Source organism: Saccopteryx bilineata, chromosome 7 (genome assembly GCF_036850765.1).
Source record: "Saccopteryx bilineata isolate mSacBil1 chromosome 7, mSacBil1_pri_phased_curated, whole genome shotgun sequence".
NCBI lineage: Eukaryota > Metazoa > Chordata > Mammalia > Chiroptera > Emballonuridae > Saccopteryx > Saccopteryx bilineata.
In genome coordinates this window covers 79,535,631-79,552,155 of record NC_089496.1, presented here as the reverse complement: position 1 = coordinate 79,552,155, position 16,525 = coordinate 79,535,631, and the positions used below count along the sequence as shown (strand labels likewise).

The 16,525-nt window shown below is 44.6% G+C and overlaps 1 protein-coding gene across 10 annotated transcripts in view; it reads left to right on the top strand.

Annotated features, from left to right (window-relative positions):
- The window catches only part of CPEB3 (cytoplasmic polyadenylation element binding protein 3), a 219,865-nt gene that overhangs the window by 183,014 nt on the left and 20,326 nt on the right, over nt 1-16,525 (top strand). For 9 of the 10 annotated variants that reach the window (XM_066239887.1, XM_066239886.1, XM_066239885.1 and 6 more), the window contains one exon: nt 6,420-6,601. In XM_066239887.1, coding sequence (XP_066095984.1) covers nt 6,420-6,601 — 182 coding nt within the window. Of the gene's footprint in view, nt 1-6,419; nt 6,602-16,525 lie in introns of those variants that run through there. The other variant, XM_066239891.1, reaches the window with a different exon arrangement.

The following is a 16,525-nucleotide window of genomic DNA, read 5'->3' as shown; positions in this document are numbered from 1 at the left end:
TTCTGAATTTAGGTTGGTCCTTTGACAAGCCTTCCTTTTGAAAATTTAGGTTGGGGGGAAAGAAAATCACTGGCCTAGATAAATTAATCTGAAAATGGGAAAACATCAATGGAAAAATCTAGATGAGTTTACCCAAAGCCAGATTGCCTCATTGTTGGTTCATCTAGGTCAAATAATACACATCGCTACTGTCTCCTCTCCGTCCCTCCCATCGCTTCCATCAGTGACAGTGGCACGCCAAGGACACTTCACCATAAGTCTCCTGGAGTTTCTCAGGCGTGTTCCCCTTCCACCTTCCAGTCCCCACCTCTTCTCACCCTCAAGCTAGGAAGGGCTAGAGGTAGACTCACCATGCCACCATGTGGCTAAAACGTACAGTATTCTTCAGAGAATGTGGACAAGGAACGGGCTAGGTAGTCTTTCTGGTTTCCACCTTGAAGTACAGCAGCATGTTTTCACTCTTCATTCAAGTATGTGTCTTCCTGAACCTCAGTACGGAAATGGCCCTGTGCCATGGCGCTGTGGCCTTAGGACCTCTCTTGAATGTATCTCTTTGCTCTGAGAGGAAATTAGTGCCCAGCTTGGGGATTACGAGGAAGCTACTGGGAAAAAGGAGGAATAAAGCATTTGGTCCCTGTACTCTCTCCTAGTTTATAAACATTAATTTCTCTAACCCCAGCTTCTTGGCTTAGGCATCTAATTTGAGCGCTGCCTCAGTGATCAAACTTGGGGACCCATCCACTTCCCACTTTGATCAGGCTTGAAATACCCTCAGCCGTCCTCTCTGATGAGAGGCCGGTGAGCTATTCTTCCTTCCCCACCCCGACTCCCGGCGGTTCTCAGTTAGGCTGTGCAGAGCCGACCCACCTTGACAGAGGGCTCATCTGAGTCCCTGGAGCTGACCTGCCATCTGCATCTCCTTGGGGGCTCCCGTCTTTCCTAACTGTTGCTCTGGTCATTCTTTCCTGTCTTTTTCTCCCCTACTAATATTCTGTGATGAATCTTCAAATGTTCTTCTCTGCCCTTTTTCCCCCTCGAACTATTGTGAGGATGGCTTTTCTGTGGAAGAAGAAAAAAAAAGATAACAAACTTTGAGGTAAATATTCAGTGATATATGGCATGCATCTAGAGAACATATATCCTGAATTTTTCTAAAATTCATTTATTTTCGATGTTCTGTACAGGCATTCCGATAGTACACATGTATTAGGAATCACCCCACCACCACCACCGCCACCAAAAAAAAAAAAATGAAAAAGGAATCAAATCCTGATTTGTGGTCCAGGAAAGAGGAGTATTGTAACCATATCTTTTGCTGCTTCTGTTGTTCTACGAAGTGGTAGCAGGCAGAAATCATCTCATATCAAGTTTCTCAGGAGTAGAAGCTTTTTTCTTGTACCAAGTTCAGTGCGAGTTGTCCCAGATAAGCTCCAGATTTGGCATACTGACTTGATTAACTGCTGTGCCCTTCAGGTGAAGGGTTTTCTCATGTTAGTGTGTGTGTGTGTTCCCTCTGCCCCACAGCTAACGGCAGACTTTGCCATGTCGGTGGCAGGTCGAGTCACTTCAGCATAAAGCCAAAGTGAGACTGGGATGAATGGGTGCCTGTGGAGCAGAAGCCAAGCCAAGTTAACGTTAAGCAAAGATTTATGAGTAGAGGGAAAAAACAACCCCTGGACAAAACTAAACATTTGAGCTCCACTCTGTGCTCAGCAGTGTGTTCAGAGCTCTTCTATATGTTTAATCCTCGTGCTAACCCTGTGACGTTGTGAGTGGTAGAATTTATTATAGAAATAAGGAAGCAGGCCCTGGCCGGTTGGCTCAGCGGTAGAGCGTCGGCCTGGCGTGCGGGGGACCCGGGTTCGATTCCCGGCCAGGGCACATAGGAGAAGCGCCCATTTGCTTCTCCACCCCCCCCTCCTTCCTCTCTGTCTCTCTCTTCCCCTCCCGCAGCCAAGGCTCCATTGGAGCAAAGATGGCCCGGGCACTGGGGATGGCTCCTTGGCCTCTGCCCCAGGTGCTAGAGTGGCTCTGGTCGAGGCAGAGCGACGCCCCGGAGGGGCAGAGCATCGCCCCCTGGTGGGCAGAGCGGGTGGATCCTGGTCGGGCGCATGCGGGAGTCTGTCTGACTGTCTCTACCCGTTTCCAGCTTCAGAAAAATACAAAAAAAAAAAAAAAGAAATAAGGAAGCAGGGCTCAAGGGGGGTGATCGGCCAAGGCCACATTAAGTACAAAGAGCCAGGATTCAAACTCAGCTCCCCAAAGACATCAAGTGTGGGTCTTTTTGACAGAAGGGAGCTTCATCAGGTTAAGACCTGAAATGTTGTCTCTGTAGCGGTAGTAACAGTTAACGTAGTAGCAGTTCTGTTTAATCAAGTTAAACACACTTTCTCTCCAAGTAGTTGGTTGTTCATACCATTTATTTGAAAATATTCTTAACTTCCCAACATCCGATGCAGAGTGGGAGCTCATGAGCACAGTCCCCCCACTTACGATATGTGAACTTGCCTTGGGAACCAGCTTGGCAGTTGTAAGCCTAGAAAGTGCATCTTCAAGTTGAATCTTCCTTTCTTTCCGAAGTCCAGACCTCATCATCATTCTGAGGTGCCTCCTGCTTCTTTCCTGTCCGCTTTGTTCTTATGTCCAAGCAGAAGATGAGTGTGTTGATATTCCATTTGGGAATCCTCATTTCTGCTCTACCTATTTGGTTCTCATAGTATCTCAGTCCTAAATATTGCCTTATGGCTGGCTTTGAAATCTAATGAAATGATAAAACAGGACCCTGGGGTGGGGCAGGATGAGGGAGTCAACATGATTTCCTCTCTGGTGAACTACAGTCCTTTTCAGATCTCTAAAGAATCAGGAGCAAATCCAAGGAACCGTAATTGGAATTCAGGTTCAACTTCAGAGTCATAGTCATCACAACCCAGAGGAGTTCAGGGGAACTCTATATGCTGCATACATACAACTACGATATCCCTCCCCCCCAGGGCGGGCACGGGAAGCTCATCACCAGAGCCAGTGTGTGAGTTAGACTCCTAGTAGGGTTGCTGTTATCATGGAACAGGTGTTTATGTCTTAAGTTGTCTTAGGAGCACAGAACTTACACAAAGTGCCAGATGCCCTTGGATGTAGCTCCAGCCTTGCCAATTTCCCACACCCCCCCTGCAGTGACCAGATGGACCCTGTGAATACTGTCTGGGTAGGAAGGAAAAAGTGAAAAGTGATTTGAAGACTCCTGACTTCTTCATGGACTCTGTCTCTGCCTGCTGTCGCCTCCATCTGTCTGAATTCCAGCCTTTACCTGTATTCCCTGCTTGGGTGGCCTCATCTTCCTCAGACCAAATGTTAAGACCGTGATTCTGAGAGTTACATTGTCCTTGTTCTCTACAGAGGATGGTTTAGAAGGAGGAGTCACTGTCACAGGCCTGGTAGGTGGACTACATTTTCCAGAGAAGATACATCTTTGATCAAGGGCTCACATTTCATGAGCTGGGTTGAGATCATAAGATAGAAACCCATGAAGGTTTTAGTTGACTTCCGCCACACCCTTACTGCCTTTCTTCCTCCTCTCTCTCCTCCTCCCAAGCTGTCAAAATGGTAGCTCTCTTGGTTCACCTTGCCCCCAACTGAGGAAGGGGGTTCACACTGAACTTTCTTGTGTTAACGGGTGATACTGTAAGTCTTTAAAACCGAGTCTCTAAAAGTAGTTGTACATTCTGACATCTGTAGGTGAATTTATATCTTCTTTATTTAAAAAATTGTTTCAGATTGAAAATAGGACTTGAGGAAGGCTTGCTCTGTGTTCTATTAGTCATCTACCTAGTGAACAAATTAAATTACATTTTTCCCCCTAAAGCTTTATTTACCAAGTGGTTATTTTTCTCAATAATGTCACTTAAGTACTAAACAATATCTCATTGGAAGTTTAGCTCGCAGGAAGTGTGCCATTGCTGATTAAGTAAAGGACCAAGTACAAACAACAGTTCTTTCATCGTCACTTACCTTTCTTCAGGGGCCATCCCAGTATTGGACCTTTTGAGATTAAAATAGGAATTAGGGTAGAGAGATGGGAAATCTTCATACTCTTTACCCAAAAGCTCTTTCTTTAGTCATCTTACTTCTTTCTAGCTTCTCAACAAATTGCCCTTCACTTAAGTGAGACTTTATTGGCTCAAATGTCTGCAGACCTTTTAGTGGCCAAGAAAATGACTGTATATAATAAGTTTATACGTGGAAATGATTTGTTTATAATTAGTTTTCATAAAAGCATAAGTGAGGGAGGGTTTCTGCTTCCCATCAAAAGGACTTAACCACCGGCCACAGAAGTGGTGAACTAATCTTTGGCTTGTGAAGATGATTTCCCAGCAGCTAGATGAACAAAGTAAGGGAATGTTTGTGCTTGTGTAGGGTGCCAACTGGCATCTGCGACCCCCAGGGCTCCTTTGGAGACCACTGTGCTGTAGAAGACCCTGTGGTTACACCAACTCTCCTCGTCAGCTGGAGCTGCTGGCTTAGGGCCAGTAGGGCCTTCTTTCTAAATCAGACACTTTCTTGAGCTCTTCCTAAGGGTGGAGGATAGGTGCCATCCGGTCCCTTGCCAGCACTCTTACCCTGGTCATTCACCAGGCTCAGGGAGTGTTGACTCTCTCACTCCGGTCCAGAGGAAGACGGGTATTTGGAACATTATTAGTGTTTAATTTCCAGGCCCCGAGGTTACTTATTTTACTAACCCCATTAGATCAATAAGGGAAACTCATTAATGACTACAATTAATTAATTCTACCTTCAGTTTCTTGGTGTCTGTAACTGGAATAACATCAGCCAGGTGAGGAGGTCCTCAAGCCATCAGAGGCTGTCGGGCTGGAGTGGAAGGGCCCACTGGACTCTGGCATTCAGGGACGTGCACCATTATTACTGCACTGTTTGAGCGAGTGTGACTCCTGGATCTGCTGTGCTGTCTTTCATAGCACTTATCCTTCGGTTTAGTGATTGTTAGCTTCTTTCCTCACCTTCCAAAAATTACCTGTTGGTTGCAGGTCATTCTTCCTATTTAAAAATAGGCACTTAGAAAAATCACCGATATTAGGCAGTCTGTTATGGGGAGTAATTTTGAAGTTAAGTAAAAAGACAGCCTTTCTCTCGTGGAGACATCGCTTTTCTTCTTACTGCCTCAGCAGCTTAATATTATAGGAACTTGGCTTCCCTTCTGCCCCCAAATCTGGTGCAGATTTCTTCCACTGCCCCCCCCCCCCCGTGCTGCTTTCCTTCTCCTGGGTCCAGTCCCTGCGGGCTGCACTCTGTGTGGTCCTTGCCTAGGGCTGCGGACCAGGTCCTCATCTGTTTTCACTGTCTTCTCCTTTCCAAATATCGTGTATAGGCGTTTGATGGAAGTGGGTTCTCGGGTCATTCCCCAGGGTTAGGGCTAAGTCTTCTGGACTTAAACCATGTCAGTGGCCTGAAAGGAATGGTCATTCCTGGAGGAGGTGACGTCCAGTATCAAGTAAACAGTTACCTTCAGGCAATTTGGATCCAGGTAAGTAATTGCTACATTTCTCTCCATGATAACTTTATGGTGAGGATAATTTTAGAAGATCAGACCTTTGGAATGGACCAATTTCCAAATGCTTTCTGGACAATAGGTATTTCATAAATACGAGTGTGAAGGTGTATTTGGAAGATATGTGACAAGGACTCTGGACTCTCACACCAGCTGGGTGCAAGATGGGTGTGTGTTTACTGTTTCCGTAGCAGCTTAGTGTTTCCTGGCACATTGTAGGTGCTCAATAAATGTTCATTGCTGCTATTTTCATAAGGAGTATACTTAGAATTTAGCATAAGACATTAGTGTGGAGATTTCTCCGTTGGGATAAAAAATACGCTAAAGTCCTTTTTTTTATTTTAATTGTAGAGACTTAATTTAAGGCTGTAAATGTATTGCCTCTATCTAAAATGATGAGTGAATTCCTTTCTATAGCTTAATTTTAAACATAGCGATGTAACTTCAGTATTTGCTTTCAGTCTTAGAGGTTAGTAAGTAGGGCTGTTTCTTACTAAGCTGTCAGGGCACTGTGGACTGCTTTGCCCACACAGGCCCTCCTCCAGTGGGCTAAGCAGTTAGCAGCTAAAACTAGAGGATTACTGAGAGAGCATTCCTTGCACTGGTGCTGAAATTCTGATTATGTAAATTTGTTTGCATGTTTATGTAAATTCTTGAGGTTTTTTTTTTGTTTTTTTTTTTTAATTTTAAATATCCTGTGAGGAGCTCCCCTACTTGTAAGACTGATGTGGACACTCTTCATGATATTCAACATGGGTTTTCCTTTCTTAATTACACTGCATGATCCTTAAATTGTTCTTCCTTCTGGTCAAGAGTGCCTTCTAAACATTTATACAGAGTTGTGTTTATTTTCTTGCAGTCGAACTGGCCATGATCATGGACCGTCTGTATGGTGGCGTCTGCTACGCTGGCATTGACACGGACCCCGAACTGAAGTACCCCAAAGGTGCTGGCCGCGTGGCGTTCTCCAATCAGCAGAGTTACATCGCAGCCATCAGCGCCCGCTTTGTGCAGCTCCAGCACAATGACATTGACAAACGGGTAAGCCACTGCTTGGGCATGACTACGGTGGGAAAGAGATGGAGTGTGTTCTCTGGGCGCCTGGGAAGAAGCAGCTCGTGCTTGTAAGCGAGTGGCTCCTCCTTACAAGGCGTTGGTCCACAGTCCATCTGGGCTGCCTGAGAACGAGGGCACCCTTGGTATTGAAGGCGATAATGAACGCTGTGCCACCCTCATCCCACGGGTGACGTTACACTTATGAAAATAACCCTGCAGAATTTCGCATACCAAACCAGTGCTGTTCAAAAGACGATGCCAGCAATGCCTTCACAGAGGCGGAGAGCTGGTCACCGGTCTGACCCGTGTGGAGCTCTTAAACAAATGAACTGGGACTGATACTTAATGTTCATGTTTTCAAGAGTGTACCTAGCATTTTGAAGTTCTGCTTTCTCTTAAAATTGCAAGATCACACATGGTAGCAGCCATTGGAACCAAACAGCTGCCATCGCCCCAGCCCCCCTCCAACGCCCCGTAGTTCTGCTCATCACCCTCCAACGCCCCGTAGTTCTGCTCATCACCCTCCAACGCCCCGTAGTTCTGCTCATCACCCTCCAGCGCCCCGTAGTTCTGCTCCTCACCCTCCAACCCCCCGTAGTTCTGCTCCTCACCCTCCAACGCCCCGTAGTTCTGCTCATCACCCTCCAACACCCCGTAGTTCTGCTCATCACCCTCCAACGCCCCGTAGTTCTGCTCATCACCCTCCAGCGCCCCGTAGTTCTGCTCATCATACCAGTAGACAGAAGCATTGCCTGCCTCTGCTCATCAGCACTATCTGCCTGGCCACTGGAGGCATTGAGATTTCTGCTTCTAATCTAAAGAGGGGACCTGAGGTAGGGTTGTAGGGAGTCGGTGTGCTCAGTTGGTTTCGCACACCGGCGTAGATGTAAGTCCCTTACGTCGCAGCTCTGCCACTATTTGGAAGCTTGGGGAATAGAAGGCGGTAGGTGTGATTAATCTGGGACCTATGTTAATAGAGGGAAAGAGCAAGTAGGAGAATAGCACCGAATCTTGAACACATCCCTATGTAATTGTGTCACGCTCATTATTAATCCTTCCAGCAAAGAAGGTTCCTGAGGGAAACTCTGGGCTGGGTAAATGAATGTCCAGGTGTAGAATTACATCTATACTCTCTACAGTTGATTTTGACTAATGTTGTGTGACAGACTCAAGTTTCTTAGGAGGTGAACATTTCAATTGGGGATGGATTTTTTTATATTCAGCAATATTGTATTTTTACTAAGGCATATATCTGATCAAAAATTATAAAAGCTAGTGCTTTTAAACAATATCTATTTGCTGTATCACTGGGCTTCTTAAGAAAGTAGTGGAGACTGACCAGTGGTGGCGCAGTGGATAGAGCATCGACCTGGGATGCTGAGGTCCCAGGTTCAAAACCCCAAGGTTGCAGGCTTTAAGCATGGGCTCATCTGGCTTGAGTGTGGTCATTGATGTGATCCCAAGTACTGGCTTAAAGCCCAAGGTCACTGGCTTGAGCAAGGGGTCACTGGGTCTGCTTGAGCTCCCTGGTTAAGGCACGTGTGAGAAACAATCAATGAACAACTAAAGTGCTACAACTATGAGTTAATGCTTCTCATCTCTCTTCCTTCCTGCCCACCCCAAGTAGTAGAGGTTTCTTTTTTAATTAAGATGAATAACATAATTGTTTCAGAATTTTGAAACCTTTTTTGAGTTAATGGAGACTCACAGGACTGTTAAAGATTCGACCGCGTTCCTAGTGTCCAAGCAGCCAGCATCCTGAGCTCTCCTGCTGTAACAGCAGGCCTCCCGCAGACCGAGCTGCACAGACAGGCATGGCGCCCGCTTCTCCTCTCTTCCTTCCCCGTGCTCACCCAGGGCTCAGTGTGTGCAGATCCATTAGCTCAGGGGTCAGGAACCTATGGTTCGTGAGCCAGATGTGGCTCTTTTGATGGTTGCATCTGGCTCACAGACAAATCTTTAATAAAAAAATAATAATAGCGTTAAAAATATAAAACATTCTCATGTATTACAATCCATTCATTTCCTACCGCTCATGTTCATGGTTGCGGGTGGGTGGAGCCAATCACAGCTGTCCTCCGGGACAACCCCAGATTTTTATTGGATGATGCATAGCATACACAGGTCGTTGTATGGCTCTCACGGAATCACGTTTAAAAATATGTGGCGTTCATGGCTCTCTAGCCAAAAAGGTTCCCAACCCCTGCATTAGTAGGTGCTTGATAAATCTTTGTTAAATCGACAAAAGGTGCTACGGAAGGGTTCTCTTAACTGTTACTGCTGTAGTCAGTTGACTTGCTTGTGTACCTGCACTCTTGTGAGGCTAACACACCAGATTCCATTACATTCAGTCTGCTGTCGCAGCCTTTGCAGGTAACTTAGCTCGAAGAGCCTGAAGTTATCATCTGTATGGAAGTAGCTTTCTCTGTCCCCCTCAGAAACCAGAACTGGTGACTGTACAGGAACTAGGTCTAGAGATGACGAATGAAGATCCTTTCCCTCGTGCTTGTACATTCCCTTTGCTCCCACCCTAACAGTCTCCTGGCCTAGTTTATTATTTTCTAATTGATTTATTTTAGAAATAGAGGAAGGGAGGGGGGAGAGAGAGAGAGAGTGACAAACATTTGTTTGTTGTTCCACTTATTTTTGCATTCATTGGTTGCTTCCTGGATGTGCCCCAAGAGAGGATTGAACCAGCAACCCTGGCATTTCGGGACAGTGCTCCTACTGATTGAACCACCTGGCTGGGCCACCACTGACTTTTCTGTCCCCTCTTTTTGGGTTAACCATACCTTCCGTATCTTCCTTGATAAACATTTAGGGTAGCAACCAGTTATAGTGGAAAGAGTATGAAGTTTGAAACCAGGACAGATTCTAGTACTTTTATCCTGGTTTTGTTCCCAGGTGGCCCCAAGCTAGTTCTTTAATGCCAGGAGTCTCGGGTCCTCATCTGTAATCCCCGTCCGGGGATGATCTGAAGAGTAAATGGGATTGAGGATTGAACAGCCAGAGCTATATGGCCGCTGGGCAGATGTTTAGTACTTGCTGGCTAACAGTGTTCATCTTGCTGCAAGTGTACTTAATACTGGCGTCATTAATACTACATCGCTTGAATTTTGTTGCATGCTCTGCTGGGAATTCAGTGATAAGGTGCACTAGTTAGTGAGAAGACGACTGGGCAGAGCCAGATTGCTGGTTAGAGCTGGCTTTGGTCCCAGGGGCGGTGTCACTGCAGTTCGCAGCTTCAATGTGTAAGGCGGGCAGTAGTCAGAGGCTTGTGTATCTCACAAGATTGTTGAGACTCCCAAAAGAGTTGTTAAACCAGAAAGAGGGATTAACGTATAACACGCTCTCCAAATGTATAGTGGAACTGTTGTTGTGGTCACAAGAATGCCACCTTCATCCTCATGGTATCAGAAAAGGGGCCTGTCCAACCCTGCAGTGCCCTGCGGTGAGTCACCTGAGTGGGAGCCCCCCCCCCCCGCATCATCTCCATGCTCTCTCTGCCCCGAGCCGTGTGGGGACCGTTGTTTTTGTCAGGGGAGATGAAAACCTGCTTCCATCTTGAGTTGGGCTCCTTTCTCCCCGTTCTGTGAACATTGCCTTCCCTTTCCCCAAACCGTTACTCTCCTTTTCTTAATTTCTTTGCTGTGAACATAGCCAACACCATCTTATTCTGCTAATTACACCCTTCATAGATGCTTTTTAAGGTTCATTCCTAGTTTTATTTATTTATTTATTTATTTATTTATTTATTTATTTATTTATTTTTTACAGAGGCAGAGATAGACAGGGACAGACAGACAGGAACGGAGAGATATGAGAAGCATCAATCATCAGTTTCTCATTGCGCGTTGCGACTTCTTAGTTGTTCATTGATTGCTCTCTCACATGTGCCTTGACCGTGGGCCCTCAGCAGACCGAGCAACCCCCTGCTGGAGCCAGCGACTGTAGGTCCAAGCTGGTGAGCTCTTTGCTCAAGCCAGATGAGCCCACGCTCAAGCTGGTGACCTCGGGGTCTCGAACCTGGGTCCTTTCGCATCCCAGTCCGACGCTCTATCCACTGCGCCACCACCTGGTCAGGCTCCTAGTTTTATTTTTATCTGTCTTTCTCCTAAAGCTTGAATGTGAGCTTTGCCGAGAACTCCCATTATGTATAAGGTGGGGCAAAAGTAGGTTTACATTTGTAATACAAATAATACAGTAATTAATAAACAAGAATACAAGAATAAACTCCATTTCACGTACTCACCACTGTAAACCTACTGTGTATCAGCACATGGGTATTTCCTGAGATGATGGCCTTTTTCTTCTTTGGGGACTCTGTTCGTGATTGTCTACAGAGAATTTCTTCTTTCCTGGATAACCTGTCCAAGTTTTTAGCACTAGTCTCATAGCTGAGGTTTTGAAATTGCTGTCCTAAAAGGCTAGAGCAGCTGTTCCCCTGGGCCCACCATCACTTTTCTTGCTGTTGCAAATTCCAAGATGCTACAATCCTTTTCTCTTCCCTTCTGATTTTATCCTACAGTTGCCCTTTAAAGCAGGACATTGGCTATTTTAAACAGCATTAACTTTTATTACCTTTTTGGTCAGAGGAGCCTCCTTTGCTCTCTACATCATTATAAATGCAGATTCATGGATTCAATGATTTAAAAAAAAAAAAAACTACAGATGGGCCTGACCAGGCAGTGGCACAGCGGATAGAGCGTCGGACTGGGATGCCGAGGATCCAGGTTCAAGACCCCGTGGTCGCCAGCTTGAGCGCGGGCTCATCTGGTTTGAACAAGGCTTACCAGCTTGAGCCCAAGGTCGTTGTTTCGAGCAAGGGGTTACTCGGTCTGCTGAAGGCCCACAGTCAAGGCACATATGAGAAAGCAATCAATGAACAACTAAGGAGTCCCAACAAAAAACTGATGATTGACGCTTCTCATCTCTCTCTGTTCCTGTCAGTCCCTATCTATCCCTCTCTCTGACTCCCTGTCTCTGTAAAAAAAAAAAAAAAAAGGGTCAGGTATTGTGTCCCGTAGGTGAACAATGCATAGTACCCTCCAGAATGTCACAACTGAACACAAGAGAAAACCATGTTTTAAAAAGATGAAGCCTGCCTGACCAGGCGGTGGCACAGTGGATAGAGAGTTGGACTGGGATGCGGAGGACCCAGGTTCGAGACCCCAAGGTTGCCAGCTTGAGCGCAGGCTCATCTGGTTTGAGCAAAAGCTCAACAGCTTGGACCCAAGGTCGCTTGCTCGAACAAGGGGTTACTTGGTCTGCTGAAGGCCCGCGGTCAAGGCACATATGAGAAAGCAATCAATGAACAACTAAGGTGTCGCAATGTGCAACGAAAAACTAATGATTGATGCTTCTCATCTCTCCATTTCTGTCTGTCTGTCCCTGTCTATCCCTCTGACTCTCTCTGTCTCTGTTAAAAAAAAAAAAAACAAAAAGAAAAAAACCCTGGGTTTGCCTGGTCAAGGCACATATGGGAGTTGATGCTTCCTGCTCCTCCCCCTTTCTCTCTCTCTCTGTCTCTCTTCTCTGAAATGGATAAATAAATAAATAATAATTAAAAAGAAAAAACTACAGATGGAATTGTAAGGGCCAGTTGTTCGCGGTTTGCCTGGGAGCGCGGAGGTCCCGGACGGTGTGAGGCGTATGCTGTCGGGTTGCACCTGCCCAGCTGGGGGGGAGGTCCATGATGGAGAATTTGGCCGTTACGTTTCCTTTACCACTTTTGTATCATCCAGAGTTTTTCAAAAAGACATCTAATCAAAGAGTTTATATGTTTATGTATTAATTATTATTATTATAATTGCTGCTCTTTGGCTAAGCTTTTAGATGGGATGGTTTATGGGGAAAATACATACAGCCTTTGTAGATTTGATTCCTTCTCACCATCTTGAAGATGTTTTGGCTTGCCTGTGAGAGTCAAGTATGCCAACATGCGACGTTTATAGGCACTGTCGGTCCTGAAGCTTTGGGGCTCTCCTCTCTGCTGGCATTCACTTGCCCGTTATGTCATCATCTTTAAGAAAGAGGTGGTTTGTTTTTCTTTTATATATTTTGTTTTGGTAATAGCTTTACTGAGATATATAATTCACATACCATACAAATCACCAATTTAAAGTGTGTGATTTAATGGTTTTTAGTATATTTACATAGTTTCACAGCCATCACCACAGTCAGTTTTAGAATGTAGGAAGAGGTGTTTTAACGTACAGCATGCAAGTCTATAATAAGAGAATCAGAGGAACTATAACCCCTGTGGGGGGCACTGCATTTATCCTGTATCATTTTATTCAGCTCATTATAGGGAGGGGATGCTACTTATTTAACCTGTACTCTTCAAACTTACAGGAAGAAGGTAGTCTAGGCTTTTGGGGCAAAGATCTGATTCCTGCTGTCACTGTAGTTAGGGTCCCCCAATAATATGTGACTTGGTAGAGTAGACTGATAAATCTACATATCAACAAACATTTTTGCCGTGGTGTGGCTAGCAGTGGAAGGACTAACAGAAGTGGAGGGGTTTCTAGTAGTTGTTCCTTATAGAGCTGCCATGATCTTGACTCTGCCACCTATGCCCAGAGCCCGGCTGGGAACACGGGGGTCACTCAGTAAATGTATAGAATAAATTAGGATGGTAAGTGGGAGAACAAGGACTGGAAGCAACCACAAATGTTTATGGAGGGTACTGGAGTGAAGTCGGTCTCATCTGTCACCTGGATATCGAGAAGAGCTTTCTCATTGTCTCCCCAACCTCGTCTTTAGCCCATCCTCAGTTCATCCTTTATGTTAAAACCAGAGTGAGCTCGTGAAATCAATCATATGTGAACCATGGTTATGTTCTACTCCCCTTAGGATAAAGATCCAATTTCTCACTTTCCATTGCCTACATGACCCTTCCTGCACTCCATACTTCTTCTGCCTTAGCTCTGCCTTCCTCGTCTTGAGCCAGTGACAACTGGCCTCTGTTTTTCAGGGTTATTAAATTGTTTCCTCTGCCTGCCCAATACCCACTTTTCCTTAAGATCTCAACTTAATTGTGATATTTTCCGGAATCCTGTCTTCATTGAGCTTAGATCTGCCCCATAGATCATAGTCATAATACCATTTACCATTTCCTTGTGGCATTAAAGCCACCTCTGTAATCAAATAATGCTTTCAAGTCCTGTTAGTCTATACAATGCCTGAGGCCAATGACTGTCTTTCATGTTGATACTTAATACTTGATACATAATGGGCATACCTTATTTTTTATTTTTGGATGAGTGAGTGAGTTCATTTATAAATAAATACACAAATGCAATTCATGCCTGTTTCTCCTTCCAAGGAAAAATGAAGATCTTGACTATAAATTCCTTAAGGCTTACATTACATTACGTAGGAAATATATTTTTCTTCTCTTTTTTTTTTATTGAGTTACCAGTTGGTAACATGTCCCTGTGTTGACAATATTAAGGTTGTATAATACCCAGTGCAGTGTCTCTTCTGCCGCAGCATGCATGAGCCATGTAGATCTCTCACGGGTAAGAGAGGCTCCCTAGGCCCCTATTAGGGTGAGGGATTTATAGGATGTGCCCATAAATACCTAAGGGGGTTACACCCCACACCCAGTGATTACATCCTCCAGCTGTAGTGAAAAACCATGGCTGTAGTGAGCAAGTGTCCTAGCTTGGGAATTGAGAGAGCTGAGCTCCATTCCTCCTAGCTCTTCTCCCACCACCACGGTGTGACCTTGGGGCAAGCTTCTTAGCCTTTCACGGGCTTGATTTTCTTGTGTCATAGTAGTGAGAAACCAGCCTGTCAAATGATTTATTGCACAGATAAAGAGTGGTTGATGAAAAGATGCTTTGGAAAGTTACTAGGCTGTACAGAATTTATTTGTATTATTATAGAACCCACTTTGTATTATTGTAGTCTAAATTGTGCTGTTGCCCAACATTATGACCAGGGCTAATTGTTGACTCTCTTTTTTTTTCCTTTGAAAGCACCTACTCAGTTCCACTAAAAATCTTAAATATAAGGGTAAATAGTTGAAATTGACACCAAAAAAATGAAAGAAATTAACATGGGGCTAATCTACCAACAATGCTATTTGGATATTAGTCAAGACATGCCTCTAAAAACTGTTAAATTCCTTTTATCGATGTAAATACCTGGATGCATTTTCCATTTAAAGATTTGATGGAGTTTTGTTTTCTTTAGTTGAGAAAGGTATTTTTACCAGTATCTTTTCTCCGATAATGAAAAATTTTTGAACTTGAAATTCAGTAGGTTAAGATTAAATTTTCTTATATTCCTTTGAATGGTGTTTCTGTTAAAAGACTGAAACCGTTTAAAGTATTTAAGTCCAATAAGGGCAAAAGAGGGCAACTGTACTCATTCTGTCCATTTTAATGGTATTTTTAGAAATAGTGCCAAATGAACACCTAAGATGTGAGAGCGCTGCTAACTCAGTTTTTTTGTGTATGTTTTTTTTTTTGTAACTCAAGTCTAGGTCACTTACGTAGGAAATGTATTTTTCTTCTCTTTTTTTTTATTGAGTTAGAGGAGGGGAGGCAGAGAGACAGACTCCTGCATGCACCCTGACCAGGATCCACCCAGCATGTCCACTAGGGGGCTTGCTCATCTGGAGCATTGCTCCATTGCTCAGCAACCGAGCTCTTCTTAGCACCTGAGGCAGAGCCCATGGAGCCATCCACAGCACCTGGGGCCAACTTGCTCCAATCAAGCCATGGCTGCAGGAGGGAAAGAGAGAGAAGCAAGAGGGAGAGGGGTGGAGAAGCAGATGGGCACTTTTCCTGTGTGCCCTGACCAGGAATTGAACCTGGGACATCTACACGCCAGGCTGATGCTCTACCACTGAGCCAACTGGCCTGGGCCAGGAAGTATTTTTGTAGTGTGAAATGAAATCATGTGAAAACGGGTAATCTTTCTACATGACCATTTTTCTACCCCTTCATCTACTCTGTCTGGTTCTGAGAAAATGTGTAAGGGTAGCATCAGTTGAATCTCAGTCTAACAAGAAGCATATATAATTTGACTGATATGAATAATTTCTATATTTGAGAGATTTCCCCTCACACACAGCTATTATTTAGCACAACTTGGCAATGTTGTCTCCTAGAAATTTGTCAATCAGATGATTATATCTTGATATGCATCATGCAGTAGACATTGGGTATAGTCGGCCAACTCAGCCCATAGAGACCATGTTACTGGTCCAGAGATACTACACTAGAATCAGCCAGTCTGGGGGTCTTGACTATGCCACTGATAATACAGCTTGAAGGAAGGGTCTGTGTTACATGTTAATGAAAGTGCTTTTGAAAACTGGACAGCACTCTGTCAATATTCAGTGGCACAGATAACATATTAATTTGCATATAGCCATGAATGGCTAATATTTGAGCTCTCCTGGAAGATGCTTATTAGTCTAATTGGAATTTCATATGATAAAATAAATATTTCAGGCAAGATAGGAAAAAAGTGTGTTGATTATTTGAGTTTTTTAAATAGGAAGAGGAAGCTATGGCCAATTTGCTCAGTGGATACAGCATCAGCTGAGCTTGTGGACGTCCCCAGTTCCATCCCAGTCAGGGCACACAGGAGAAGCGACTGTCTGCTTCTCTTCCCCTCCCACAGCCAGTGGCTCGATTGGTTTGAGCATCAGCCCAGGTGCTGAGGATAGCTCAGTTGATTTGTGCATTGGCCCCAGATGGGGGTTGCCAGGTGGATTTTGGTTGGGGTGCAGGGGTGCATGCAGGAGTCTGTCTTATACCTCTCCTCTCACTTAAAAAAAGATATGAGAAGAGGAGATCTCAGTAAGCAGGGATCTATCCATAAAATTAGTTCCCCTAAATTATTATGTCCTAATTATTCTTCATAAAGCATGGGTCCCTTGGGGTTTTA